This window comes from Aquila chrysaetos, chromosome 5, assembly GCF_900496995.4.
Source record: "Aquila chrysaetos chrysaetos chromosome 5, bAquChr1.4, whole genome shotgun sequence".
Taxonomy (NCBI): Eukaryota; Metazoa; Chordata; class Aves; order Accipitriformes; family Accipitridae; genus Aquila; species Aquila chrysaetos.
In genome coordinates this window covers 10,314,777-10,330,151 of record NC_044008.1, presented here as the reverse complement: position 1 = coordinate 10,330,151, position 15,375 = coordinate 10,314,777, and the positions used below count along the sequence as shown (strand labels likewise).

Below are 15,375 nucleotides of genomic sequence, written 5' to 3'. Positions count from 1 at the left end.
GCCTTTTCTGCTCCTGTAAACAACAAAATGAGGCATGCTAAAATGTATTTTCATCCCTCTGGTGGCTGCTGTGAAACTGAAAAAATTTTGAACATAAAAACCACTATCAAATATTCATTATTTTTAATGATTGCAAAATAATAATATAGTAAGTAACACATTTAAGCAGAAGAAAATGCAGTAAATTAAATACTAATGATCTGTAGGCCTGAGTTATATCTACAGGTGGAATATTTCCATTACCTTCATTTTGACAAGGTCCACAGTGCACTCTTCAAATTCTGATTATTAATAGCACCTTTTAATACATCTAGCAAAATAAAATGCAGAAAATGCTCAAGGTGCATTAATTATGCCCATTGGTCTGCAAATTTCATCTCCTATTATTGGGAAGAGGAGAAGACAGTGAATTACAGCTGTTGTGGCTTATGATGATGATTGACATTATTTTGTGTCTTCACAGACATGCTTGAAATCCACGTTGAGGACACTGGGTAAGTGTGATTCTTCAGAGTGAGAAAAAATCATCATGGGCCATATGTGTGATTTTGTTGGATATGCTAAATTTCAAACAGACTATAGATATTCTGAGAGTTTGTAATTTATATACAAATGCACCCACATTAAATGGAATCCTAGACTGTACTTCTTCAAATGCAGCTTTTCAAAGATGTGCAAAACCACTCTCAAAGGCATGAAATTCTGCAGTTGAATTATCTGACATTGCAAGTAAAGAGATATTTTGTTTCAATGGAGTTTGCCGAGCGTTGTGATTGGGGAAGTCTACTGAAACAAGTTATTCACAATGGCTCTTTAGCCCACAGATGTTCTGCAACAGGATCTGTGACTCACCAAACCATTCATGGATCCAGGCTTCTCCTCCTGCAACTAAATCTGCTCTTTCTAGATATGGATAAGAATCTCAAGAAATCTAAGAACTGGGCAGCTAAGGCTCCCATGCTCCAACTACGTTCAACTATGCTCGGTCCTGCGCCTCTCACTTCAGCAAATTATGAGCATATGTGCGCAAAGGCTTAACGGTATATTTCCTGGTTCAACATTACATGAGAGTCATATCTCAAAGGGACAAAGTTGTTTTGCAAAACGGGATTATGGTGATGGATTATTTTGATGTTTGGTAAATTTGTTCAGAAATGTGTGCATCACTGTAAAACGTTGATTAACTCATAGCGACTAGTAGCTTTACTTGACATTGCTAGCTCTGCCATTTTTCTGTTTATAGTGCTAGTCAGATAACTTATTTCCTCAAAAAAAAAAAAAATTTAAAAAATCACTTATTACTAGTGGAGAAAATAAATATCACCCAAAGGCAAGACTTATCAGTCATTACTTCATTTATGATAAATACTCATGTTAACTGGACATGAATTCTCCTTTAAAAGTGGTAATTTGGTGAACTGAAGAGGATTTCAGGGCTGATAGGAATTGCAGACATCCTGCTAGGTTACAGATGTAGAAAAGCTCACTTTCAGCGCCCCTTATCTGGACAGTGCAGCTTTCAGAGGCATTTGTGCCTTCTGGACCCAGAGACATAAAGTTGTATGAATAACTCCAGCTTCACTGCTCCAAGATAGACTAAGAAGGTTAATGGACTTTTCAAAAAGGGAAACTGACTGACTGGTTTCTTAGGGGAAAAGAAAATTGATCCCTCCCCCTCCCCCCCCCCCCCCCCCCCCCCCCAATTAAAAGAAAATAAAAGAACAAGAGAAACTCTATAAGCTATGTTAGTTATGTTAATTCAAGCACTTGTTCAAATATGACTGTCAACTCAGCTATTCAGGTACCTGGATATAGGGCAATTATTTTCCTCTCTTGCCTATATAAAGAGATCTGTTTCATGGTACAGAAAAGTTGCGTAGATCCTAAAAGCCTATTTTGAGATATACAAGCCAGGAATTTCACAGCAGGCTAGCACTCTCCTGGCTTGATGTCCCAACAGAATCTGAGAGTACAGTAGTTTGTACAAGGTGACAATAATCTCAGTGACAACAAAAGAGCAAGAGCAAAGCAAGTAAGTGTTTAGTCCAAGCGATCTGGCTTGTCCCACATCAGGAAGAAGGGAGTTCAAAGCTTTATCCAAATTCTTGTTTCTCAGTGAATTTCCATCAGTTAGAATCTTTTAGGTTTAAGTGGCCATGTTCCACTCTCAGAATACATTCATGCAGCAGATGCTGCTCTAATTGTAGCTTTCCCAAATCTACCTGACATTAACAGACTAAATCTACTCATTACCCTCTGCCACAGTTTCCCACTTGGCAACCATATACTAACACCCCTCTGTCCTGATATGAGATCTCTGCTCATAAGACGCACAGTGAAGGGCATCTGTAAATACCAACGTGTGACTAGTGATCTGCACATAATCATATTGTCTGGTGAAAATAAATAATGAGAAATAATACAGATTATTTCAGCCAAATATGGTTCTTAATTATATTTGTAACTTGACCACTTCATGCACATACAAAATACATCAAACTCATAATGAAAAGAAGCAGACAATGCCCCCCAAATATACAAAGAAGCATTTTAAATAACATTGTCTGTGTACGAGCACATTTGTGCGTATCCTTCCAAAATACATTGTCACTCTTTCTCTACTTCCATAGATGTCATAGCACTCTTTGAACAAGACCTTGTAGTTCTGAATTCTCACAGGCATTGCAACCATGAAAGTAGCAAGGTGTGAGCTAGAAATTTAAATTTTAAAAGGTAAATAAAAATTTAATGCAATTCTCCACATGTAACCACTAAAGGGATGGGGAGCTAAAAATACACACTCTCATATTAAATCAGGAATCCTGATTTGCATATCACATGATTTCCACCTGAAATCTCAGAGAATGATACAAAGTTATATTTGCTCTATCAGGCTGAGATGCTGTTATTCCTTTCTAATAGTCCATTAATGGTACATTTGGCATTAGATACTAGCAAATGAATCAGAAAAAGTAAAATATAACTCCCATTACTGTTGAAAAGAAGTGGACTCCATAATTCATCAGAAAAGGATTTCAGTGGTGTTTTAAGATCTTAACAGTTTTCCATCAAGGATGCCAGCGAGGATTGTATAGGGGATTAAGTATAAATCAGCGATGCTTGTTCTGTGTATGTTCTCCCTGCCACAGCCTTCAGTGCTGGCACTTTCCATATAACTGTAAACAAACAGAGGATCCTAACTGCAGCTAAGTTCCATTAAACTGTCACAGAAAAGTGAATTTACCCAGTCTCCTGTATCAGATCAAAGTTAGCAACTGCATGAATTCATGCAAGGCTGTGCACAGTGTCCAGTCCCATCTCTTAGACAGGCATTCTAGCTAAACGAAGTGCAAACCCTCAGATAAATTGATTTCCCTGACACAACTGGCTGATGGAAAGATTTACCTGCTGTTATACTTACGCAAGGTGAAACCCTGTTTTCCTCATACTCTGGTTGCTGACAGTGTGCCCACGGGCTCCTTTCAAACAGCGGGACAGTCTCTGTCCCCAGAGGAGCACAGCAAAGCTCACTGGTCCTGCCAGCAACTGCAAGAGCCTTCTCTCACACACAGCCTGTTTGGAAAACACTGGGTTAGCATTGATTGCTGCATTTGTTAACACAGCAAACCTAGCAAATCTCTGTTATCCAGGCTGTTAATTCCCAATAAGTCTAAATTCTGTTTCCTGATTAGAAGTTGAAGCTCAGCATGAACCTCTGTGGCTGGTGAATCCCTTATATATTTTCTTGGTGGCATCAAAATCGGTATCAGCTTGGCTATTTCCCCGACTGGCATCATGTTCTTATTTAAGGAGTTAACTCATTTGTGACTCATTTGTGTTTATAACTTCCCTATCTTTTTTTTTTTTTTTAAATTTCCAATTTAAAAAAAAATAAATTCAATTCATATTGTAATATCAGATTTTTCAAGTAGTGAAATGCTGGTTTTTCTGCATTTTCTGCATCTGTTTTCTTGTACTTAAAGAAAGATATTTTTTCTTTTTTTTTTTTTTTTTTAAGTAAGTCTTGAAAGACCTAGATTGTAAGTGACTTCGTTCTTTGATCTCCCCTCCTGGTATCACTCACAAGAGCAGCAAAGCACCCTTTTGACCAGTTATCACATATCAGGAAAAGACTTACCTGGAGCAGACCCTGAAACTATAGAAAAACAGCTGCATAATGCTGTTCTTGTTTTTAATCTACATCTTAACTTTTTATGACTGCATTTTACCTCAAAAGCACATTAACAACATAAAGCATTACTTTAAATGTTTTCTTTCCAGTATAAATGACTTCCAACACTGCCTTCTAAATCTGTGGATTTAGCACATGGAGACTAGAAGGGTGTGCTGAAAACAAACCAGCTGTGGATCTGGGTAATATTTCTTCGCTATACACATTTCTTCAGAAAATAGATGATCGTGTCGGATTTTGCTTTATTTTGCCACAAGAGGGCACTCCCTTAATTCATCTCATTACTAAGGCAATGTCCATTACTACAGACAAGATAGACTCGCTTTCTATCTAAACCATTATTCCAAGTTTTTATATAGATAAGTTGAAGAATTTCATTCTGTTTGTGTTCTCAGCATGCATTTGACTTACATCAAGTTACTAGGCAATATTATTTAACTGTGAGAGCACACTGCGCTTCATAAATGACTGATAAGACAACAAATGGTGGGAAGTAAATAGCATTTCCCTTCATTATCCTTAGAAATAGCAGTACACTGTATTAACACAACTCTTTGTTCTCAGTGATAAACTCAGACAGGTCACAATCAAAAGGAAAGATCTTAAGATGTGCCACTTTCAGAAGCATGAGAAATTTGTGAAACAAAGAAAAGGTACGTGTTATATTTTTCATCCACTTGTGAATGCTTAGCTATTTGAATTTGTTAAATATACCATCATGTACAACAATATACAGCGCAAGCATGGTCCACACAGGAAACTGATTCAAGCACTCAAAGTCTGAAGATTGTCACGTCCTCCCTAATGCAAAACTCTGATTGCATTGACCTACTTACAATCAGATAGTTAAGAAGATTTTGTTTAAAATGCTTCCAGTCATCATGAGTGTACAGTATAACTTACCATAGCATTTTTGTTTTCAGTCCCGATATTTTATATATATAAACCTGTGTCATTTACCAAACCCAAGACTGATTTCTCCCTCTTACTTAAGTCCAAATAAAATTTTGCCCAGAAACCCTGGATGGATTTTGTCCATCAAGAGTCAGCTATGTTCCTGGGCAATCGGTAATGCTCCGGCCTGATCCTTGCTTTCTTCTCCTGAGGGTTGGCGTATTTCCACTTGGATGGAGACATTTTCAGCTTTTTTCTCTTCTTATCTGTACACCACACCTTTTCACAGTATTCTTCCACCCTCTGGAAGTTGCTGTAACCTATTAGTTGAAGAAACTCCTTGTACCATGGCTTTGATGCCTGAGGTATACTGCTCTGCATTGGGCATGGCATTTTGTGAGGTATCTCCTCCTCATAGTCTTTATTGAACATTTCATCTACGCGTTCTTCCTCGACTATTTCCAGGGTGATTTTCCTGACAGTGTGAACAATGCTGTGTTCCACTGTCTGACAAAAATAGGTCCCTGCATCCAACCGATGCAGCTTCAGGAATAAGAGGCCAAGGTCCATTTTGATTATTCTATCATCTGTCTTCACCTGAAAAACAAATTGATGCAGTTATAGAGCACAGGCCTTTACTATTACATTAAATCAGTGCAATTACTTCTGAACTCTACTTTCATGAATATAATATTAAATTTTGAGAGCAAGATTAGAGATCTGTGATCCTTTAATTCACAGTTTGTAAGTAACAAAAATATTTACTTGAAGTAAAGAAGAGATTGAGCTGTGAAAAGAAAGTGGTCTAGAGAATCTGGCAAGCATGGAAGAGCAGATAGTAGAGCAGATAGTTTCCCATTTCCCCAGCATGGGTTAGTCACTTGTGGCTAAATCACAGAGGGAAATAAGGTTGAAACATGCAAATAAACTACTGGATGGAAAACAAATGGGCATTTGCTAGATGACGTGCTTTAACTGTCACTGTGAGTTCTCTTACACCCTGACAAATGTTCTTGAGGTCACACACATAGGTATTTGTATATCTAGCTGCAGGACCATTGCGATCTTAAAGCCTCAGTTCTGAGTTTGGTATTTGAGTTCCCCCTACAGCTCCCGAAAGCTACATTATCAACTACAAGGCATTTGGGGATGCTAGCAAGCAGGGAGCACTGTGCTGTCTAATCCAGCCATCAAAAGTGCTCAGGAGAATGGAATCCTCCGTTCCGCTGGTCCCTTCCAACCCAAACCATTCTGTGATTCTATGACTCTATGATTCTACTTCTCTCTGCTTTTATTTGTGGTTTTTTTCTAATGACTATATAATTATTCATGAAAAAATTGAAAAACTTTCAGGGGGAAGCTTTAAAACAAATTCATCCTGGTAGTATAAAGACATACTGGAAGTTTAGAGTCTGTTCAGATTTACACTCCTGGTGTCCAGTATCTGAGCTACTGGGTCTAATGGGATGTTTATATAGTAGAACATCCTCCCCACTTCACAGTTCACTACCTTCTGTGAAAGACCTGATTAATAGTTTGATTGTAAGAATGATTATGCATAGATAGGGATCTTCCAGCTAAGTACATGAGGAAATACCAAGTGTGAAAAACCATGCAGAGATTTGGGACTTGGACAAAACTTCAGGCAAAAATGTGCCTGAAGTGGGGATGGTATTCATCTTGCTTAATTTTACATGTTTAAAGCAGAGTGTGGCGTCCTCGGTTATTTTTGTATTCAGTGGTTTACTAGTCATTTTTTACCTGACCAAATGAAGCTGTCTAGTTTAGCATGAGGTGATACCACTGGCTATAATTGCAACACCGTCTAGTCTGACTTCAAAGGCAGCCTACACTGACTAGCTCCCAGGTAGATCTCTACTATAAATGTCCACATATTCTATCAGATGAGTCCCACTCCAGAGATCTTCAGATGTCTATGGCTAAGCTGGGCTCTCACGTTTGCAGCAGAGCCTAGCTGCTAGGCAGTAAGACAACCATCCTTTTCCTTTGGTAGTCTGAGGCTTTTCTCCCCATGTCCTTCCACACACTAAGAGGGGATAGCTACACTGATTTCTATCAGAGAGGTATTGAGGAATAAACATAGTAACACTTATGAAGCATTTTCATAACAGGGAAATATATGTAAAAGAGAGAGAGAATCCATCAACACCCATTTTCAGAAGGTTCTGTAATGTAATGGGTGAGGCAGCAAGAATTAATAGATGTTAAGCTAGACTAGCTTTGGGAGTAATATGTACACATTTCACCTCTGCAATAACATACCAAGAGAAGTGGTGGGTTTTCTTTTGTTTTGAGATCTTAAATCAAGTTTCACTACATTTCTAACATCTGTGTTCAAGATGCTGAATGCAAACACCAGATGAAATTCTCAGGTCTATTAATTCAAGAGAGCAGATGAACATAATGATTTTCCCTGACATCCATGTACATTTCAGCAACTGATGACAGGCCTTTCAGTGAAGATGTAATATTCCTAACAGCAGGCTCTTTTAGTTAAAAAGTTAATATATAAGAATATTTACCTCCTCCTTCTTAGTTTCATGTGCTCGCTGGACAAACCAGATTACTTTTGCTTGTAAGGTCCGAGGGGTGCACTCCAGAAGGGTGCTGTTGTACTCTATTCCATAAACAAGTCGCTCCTCAGTCTTCTCCAGGACTTCACCTGGAAGGAAAACAAATGTTTTAAAAATATGTGTTACTGCCAATACTTGTTACACTCCATATTCAGGTATATTTACTTTTAAAGTGAAGTTTAGTTCAGATCCAACCAGATAGTGACTGAAAAGCAGCATCTGGTGAAGATCTGACCTGGTAAGTGAATTTTCCCATCATCTCAGACTCTCGCAGGATCTGGCCATAACATAAATGGACCAAATTCTGCCATGATTCAGCTAGGATTATACGCAGAAAAACAGATCTCAGGCTTTCACACTGCTAATTGCTTGTGCCTGGTTCTTATGAATAGTTCATCTATTTCATTTTCACTGTGAAACAGGAGGATTCAATACATGCCTAAATATGATAAATAATTAAATATTTTTAGGCATAAAAATGAGAGCACATAGCATTATGCGGAATGAAACACTTAAAAACTATAAATACCATAACCAATATTATACATATCCATGTTATAAACATGTAAAATGAATGTATAGTTTTGGCCCAAGGGTGCTAATAAAACCAAGGTGAATGAAATTAATCAAAACTCAATTCTGCTTTTCCATCCAACAAAACATCTGGAGGAAGATAAACTAGATGTTACACTGGAGGAGACCAATTGCCGCATTAATGAAATCATCTTATTCCATAGTAGTGAGAAATATTTTTGAGACCAACCAGTTTTATACCCTAAAAAATACAGGGTTTGATATCATTGTGATTGCTCTGCTGTATTTCAAACTTACTGTATTCTCAGTATTTCATATTGGAATATACTTTTCCAAAATCTACTATATCCTCCAATGGGCTTCAATTTTAATGAAGCTTTCTCTGGTAAAATATCTATCTAATATTTAATATCTAAAATATCTTTTCTCTGGCTATCTATCTAAAAGGAACTTTTATATTTGTTTTTTTCTTCTGTTGATTGTTATCCTGAAAAATACTGAGGATGTCCAGGCGACTGTTTTCTGTCTGTTTTGCCATTACCAATAACAATGTTTGAAACATCACTTTCCAAGGTTTGGACAACACCATTAGACACAGTAATCTATCTTTTTTTTTAGGACTGTCGTGGTTTAACCCCAGCCAGCAACTAAGCACCACGCAGCCGCTCACTCACTCCCCCCCCTCCCAGTGGGATGGGGGAGAGAATCAGGAAAAAAAGTAAAACTCGTGGGTTGAGGCAAGAACGGTTTAATATCTAAAGTAAAACAAAATATAATAATAATAAAAAAATATAATAACAATAGTGGTAATGGAAAAGAATATAACAAAAAAGAGGGTGAAATATCAATATAATAAAATATAACCAAAAAAAGAGAGAGAAAGTCTTTTTAATAAAGTTGATAACACACTGGTGTTTTAGTTGTTGCTAAGTAGCGCTTACCCGAAGTTAAGGATTTTTCAGTTTCCCATGCTCTGCCAGCAAGCAGGTGCACAGGGAGCTGGGAGAGAGCATGGCCAGGACAGCTGGACTGAACTAGCCAAGGGATATTCCATACCATAGAATGTTATGCCCAGTATATAAACTGGGGGGAGTGGGCTGGGAGGGACGGATCACTGCTCGGGCATCGGTCAATGGGTGGTGAGCAATTGCATTGTGCATCACTTGTCTTTTTCTTGGATTTTATTTTTCTCTCTTTTTTTTGTTATATTCTTTTTCATTACTATTATTATTACTATTATTATATGTTTATTATTATTGTTCTTCTTATATTTTATTTTGGTTTAGATATTAAACTGTTCTTATCTCAACCCACAAGTTTTACTTCTTTTTTTCAATTCTCCTCCCCATCCCACTGGGAGTGGGGAGGAGTGAGCGAGCGGCTGCGTGGTGCCTGGTTGCTGGATGGGCTTAAACCATGACAAGGAGAAATCTTGATCATAAATACAACTTTGTGTTCTGACATGTCATTACCCATGTCTGTGCTATGGAGCTCCTTCAATTCTGGCTGAGTGTCCTGGCAGTATTTCATATTCATTTCAGGATGCATGAATTATTGTTGTTTCTTATCCCTGCCCCATCTCTCCACTTGCATTTCTGTTGGAAGCCCTTGAAATGCATTAGCCACATGACAGGGCTGTAGGACTACATGAACGTTATGGGATGCACCTGACCTGCCATGGAAACAAAGTCATTCTTAGACCTGGATGACATGGGCTCATCCCCATGACTCTTATAACTTATTATAGGAATATGCCAGTAAAAAAAACTCAGGTGAGATCATGGTCTGGTTCATACTCTTGGCAAAGTCTGTGCTCTCTGCTCCAGGCATTTGCTAGCAATTTGTAAACGTGTGAGTAGATTACCAATGAACTGCTGGCCAAAGCACTGCTGCGCTGCATTTCCATGTCGAACATCTTGTCTGCGGAAACGTCTGGAGGGGAAAAAAATGGAACTGTTTGAGATAACATGTTTAGCTTACAGATTGTTGGGTTTATGCTAAAGTGGTATTCATCAAAAACATAAGGAGCTAAATCTTGATTCCTAAAACTTTAGCATTGTTGTGAGAAGTACTCATTTATGCATCATTTTTTTCTCTCTACTCAACCTATTGGGAATCACGTCTGAAAAAAAGAAACACACTTGTCTGGGGAAGAGGCACAACTACGTGTACAGTTTATACGTAACTACACTAACATTATAAATGCTAAAACAAGAACCTCAGAACCAACTGGGCAACATTCAGTGCTAGGAAGAGTCAAAGGGACCTTCAACCTGTCTTTGGGTTCTCTCTCTCTGGAAGGCAAGGGAATATTCCTTTTTTAGTTTAGAACAGTTTGCCATGTATGTGAATGGTGGTTCTTTTATCCTTCGCTGTCATGGGTTTTTTTCACTTGGGAATCTCAAAGTGCAGAGCAAATACTTCGTTTTATTATATCTGTGTAGCAGACAGTTGTTAAGCCCATTTTTCTCAATAGGGAAACAGACACACTCATGACTTGCCCGTGCCTAGAAAGAGAGCTAGTGGCAGAAATGTGGTCAGAACCTGTGAGCCCTGGCTGTGACCTGGAAATAATGCAATTGCTTCTGAGAGAAAAATTGTTGTGAGTTTTGGGCTTTGGTTTTTTTCTATACATTTACAGGAAAATAATGAAAACCACAATTGTGCAGTGCATTCCCAGAAGAATTGCACTTTTATATGGCAATTTTTTTCTCTGAGTGTCCTGATAAATAAAATTACGATTGCTTACTAGGGAAATGAAAGAGACTATTGCAATGTCATATCTTGCCAGATGTAGTATTTCCAACAACCAGAAATTTAGTTATACTAAGGATACCTTTCCTATATTTGCATAAAAAGTAATTCTGTACTGTATTGCTAATGCCATACATAACAGATTAACAAATATGCAGTGCAGAAAAACTTACACAGCAGGTACGTGTACAGTATAAATCATATATGATAGAAACAAGCAAAGCGAAGCAGTTTTGTTATTCTTTGCATTTACTACTTAAATAATGCTTTCTCTCCAGTGCTATGTGAACTGAAAAGGCACAATTTTTATTTGGCACAGATTGAATCTACTGAAACTCTGTAGATTTATGCTAAAGATCTTGCCCATGGATGTTACTCATCGTACTTCCAAACTGGCAGTAGACAGCAATTATTTTCTGAGTTCTGTCACCTGTATGGAATTCTGATCCAGTGGTGCTGGGGGACCAAGAGGGCAGCTTTAACCTTTACTGATATTCAGACCGGAACCAATGTTTTGCCCCTGCTGTTTCAGGGGAATCTGCAAATTCAGTGGGGATTGCATTGGACCTTTTAGGCAGAAGCACTAAAAATACATGCATATTATTAAACAAAACCTGAGATTCTGAGATAGCTACAGGGCTTTGTCATGCCCTGGGAGTTCTCATGGTAATGTATAGATGTGCTTACTGATAACTCTGCAAAGTGTCAGCACTGAATAATGCTGCCACCAACTTTGCATATCTGTGTATACAGATTATTCAGAAGAGACATACTCTTGCACAAATATACATAAATACTGTAGACATTAGCCTTGAAAAAAAAAACAAAAAAGAAAACCCTGCTGCTGTCAGGCCCAGCAGCCCTATCTGGCAGGAACAGGACAGTTAGCAGGCATGCACTATTTACTCTTCAGTTCTGAAGATCATTGTAGAGCTAAAACAATCCTAGTTTTGTAAAATAGGATATTTCTCCAGTTGTTAGAACTGTTCAAGCAAAATAAATGCTTGTTTGATGGAATTTTACTGTTCTGAGTGTGAAGACTGGGGAAGATATATTACCAGTGCCTTCACTTGCTACTTTTTTGAAGAGAAGGAGAAAATGGGGAGAGGTGCTGAAAGAGAAGGAGATGCTGGGAGATAAACTTATTTTACAAATAGTGACATAAGCCTGGTATTTGTTATTTTTTTCTTAGCAATCATTTCATTCAGAATTCCATGAATAATAGAGTAGCAGACAATCCCTGAGATAAACTACTATAAAGAACAATTTTCAGTAACTAGAAAATGTACTGAATATATGGAAGTGTCTTTTGCAATCTATAACTTCATGTGTAACTCTGTGCTTTCAGGAACTTAGTAAAAATGATCCACAAGAAAGCAATACAGTCGTCGTCATCATCCTCACCATCATCCTTATGTTCCTTTATTATTACCCAAGGCTAAATGGCTCAGAAAGAAAAGGCATCGTTGCAGTTTGCCTAAGTAGGTCAGGAGACTGAGTTCGGTTTTGCTGAACCAGATGTTACAGCAGTGATATTTGGGTTAGCACAGGGATTTAGCTGCAAAGCGAAGGCAGCCCCTTAGCAGCCCCGCCTCCCCGCCCCGCCCTGCCCCACCCTGCCCCACCCAGAGGCTGCTTATCAGTGCAGCCCCACCCCCTCCTCCAGCCTGGGCACCGGGTCACAGGCAGGTGGCAAAGAGGCCCAGGAGGCCTGGGGGTAAAAAACCATAGATTTGGGGAAAAAAAAATCTGTTAGGAGTTCTCCTGCTAACCATGAGATATGAAGAGCATGTTTGCATGATTGCTGATGGAGTGGGTGGTAGAGAAAGTGGCCAGAGAGGGAGAGAAGGCAGGAGGGTGACTGTCAGCTTCTTAAAATTAGCTAAGAAATCAGGTTACCAGACCTACCCAAGCTGAAAGAAATTTTAAAATTACTTCAGCCCTTTTTCAACCTGGATGGTGAGCTGGCACAGCAAAGAAACTCACTTGTAGAATTTAGTGTTTGTTTAGATAAAAATTGAACCTGCCTAAATCAGATTGCAGAGGTAATAGTGAACTAAAGCATTTATTTAAGTCCTGAACCTCTCTGCTTTCTCAAGCATACTTCATGGAACCTGAATGCAATATAATTTCCATCTAGCATCTTAAGTATTTGCAGTATGCAGGAGCTGTACACCTGTAACTACCATGACATCATAGTATGCTGCACTGCCAGCATCAAGATATGGGACTTTGGGCTTGGTTTTTATTTGTCCTTAATTAAATCCTATATTTAATTAACTATTCAGGCTATGCATTTGCAAGGAATTATAATATAGGCTTTCAAAATTCTACACATTAGTACCAGCTGTCAAGCAGAGGGGTTTTTGTGTTTATGTTGCAGGTCTCTCTATATCCTGTACATGCCTGAGTTTACAGTTTTTCTATTTCATGTTTCTCTAAACACTTGTCATACCTTGGAGGCATTAGGATCTAAAGCAGAGAGCATTTGAATCAAAATGGGGAGGACACGTTGTACATCCCTGCTTCAGTTCAACTCTTCACCAGCAGGAGTAGAATTAAAAAAAGAGCTCTTAGCAGTGCTCTTACTGCACTAGCAGGGCTGCTCTTACAAGTCAAAATCCCACCTAAATGTACTGTATGAGGGCCACATTTGAGCAAATAGAGGTGGTATTAAAGTCAGCTCAGGTGTGCTGTAATGTAAGGCACAGCTCCATAAGTCCTGATGAAGCGAAGTCTGCCAGGAATGGTGACAACAAGCACTCTCCAATGCCCCTGGTACTCACATTACTTGTACTACCCTGTACAGCTCGAGGAGATATCTGGAGCCCTGAGACAAGGCCAAATTAAGATGTGTATGCTCTGGGATATGGCATTAACTGTGTCTGGAGCCCAAGGCAGCAATGGCAGGGTTATCACCTGCTCAGGGTCACTTGATATCAGAAAACTCCATGTTGTCTACTGAGACCTGCCTTTTCCAGCAGTGCTCTCCTCCTGGAACCCAGCAGGAGGCAACTTAAAACAACTTCCATACACGTGTCCTAAGTAGCTCTCCCTGCCTGTCCAGGTACCACACAGTTAGTGTAAGCTCATAAGTTTAAAATGCTCTGAGTGCTAAAGTGAACAAAGCAAATGCCATCTATCCCTCTCAGTATTATTAGTTCTTGCTGGCTGTTCCCCAAGCTCTTATATGTAAAACAAGTTTTGCAGTCTTCAAGAACATTCAATTGAGTGCAAATCCCTTCTCCAAAGCTGCAGTGCTTATCTTAAGAGAAGCAGAGTGATAACAGCAGTATTTTCTTCTTTTAGAGGCTGACCTGCTGAATGTTGGGGAGGTAAGGCACAGAAAGGTGCCTGGGGTGCTGCCCATATCACTCAACCCTGGATAAATGCGTGTGTCAGGGGACTTAAAGGCTGCTACTCTGGAAATTGTCTTAGGTGAGAAATATGCTAAAAATGTTCAACAGAGTTCAGGACTGACTGAGTTTCTCTTATCTTTTCTTAGGCAATAAGTAGCCTGCACAACAACGTAAATGCTAATACAGTCTTAGCAGGCTGCTGGGAATTTTTTTAACTCCCTCTCTTCCCCAAATGACTTTTACATCATTAGATGAGTAACCCATATGCTTTATGATTATGATAATACAATTTCTATTTATGCTGTAGGAAATTAATCTCCCTGGCCTGCTATATAGCTGGCCTTCTTTCTTAACCTGGGGCCTGAAAATTTTAGCCAGATTTTTCTCACATTGAGCAGACAACCAGAGCCCACTTCCTCCCCTAGGTCTGCCTCCAAAAGGCATGAGAAGACTGCAGTCCTGCTTGTAAAAGTGGTGTAGATTTCCTACTTGGTTTAACCTACGCCTTAGTGTACTAGGTCCAAGAGATTCTTAATTATGCTGAGTCATTGGTTGTATTTCTCATTTTTACTTTTTAAAGTGCCTTACCCAAAAAGTCATGTTGCCCAATGTAACGTGGCTTTGTTCATTATCTTACAGAAAAATCCACAGCAATGTCTGTTGAGCCTGACTATAATCAGCAGTACATTTGTCTGAGTGCATCCAGGTTCACATAAAGATAAGGTAAGCAGGACAGAAAATAAATAAACCCCCCCCACCTTCCTGGTTTTCCTTAAGAAATAATAATAAATTTGGGATACTATAACTTGGTTTTGACTGAACCATCTCCACTGGTTTTCAAAACTTTCTCTAGAATTTACTCAATTCATTCTAGTCCTTGCAGTTCATGTAGGTCTAATATATATATATATGCATATATTTGCAGAAACAGTAATTGAAAAAAAGCCACAGAAAGGATTTGAATTTTACGTTACCAAGATTTTGCTGACTAAGGCTAGAAATTACTCTCTCTAGTGGCAAAGCTGACTTAAAGTCTTGTGAAAAGGTC

General features: G+C 38.8%; 1 protein-coding gene across 1 annotated transcript in view; it reads right to left on the bottom strand.

Moving 5' to 3' along the window:
• Positions 1 to 2,429: 2,429 nt before the first annotated feature.
• SEMA3E (semaphorin 3E) overlaps positions 2,430 to 15,375 on the bottom strand; it is a 148,821-nt gene continuing 135,875 nt past the window's right edge. Inside the window, exons 15-17 of the mRNA XM_030016018.2 lie at positions 10,079 to 10,146; positions 7,630 to 7,769; positions 2,430 to 5,683 (exon numbers count right to left, since the gene is read on the bottom strand). Of these exons, the coding sequence (XP_029871878.1) occupies positions 5,231 to 5,683; positions 7,630 to 7,769; positions 10,079 to 10,146 (661 nt within the window). The 3' untranslated portion in view covers positions 2,430 to 5,230. The remainder of the gene's footprint in view (positions 5,684 to 7,629; positions 7,770 to 10,078; positions 10,147 to 15,375) is intronic.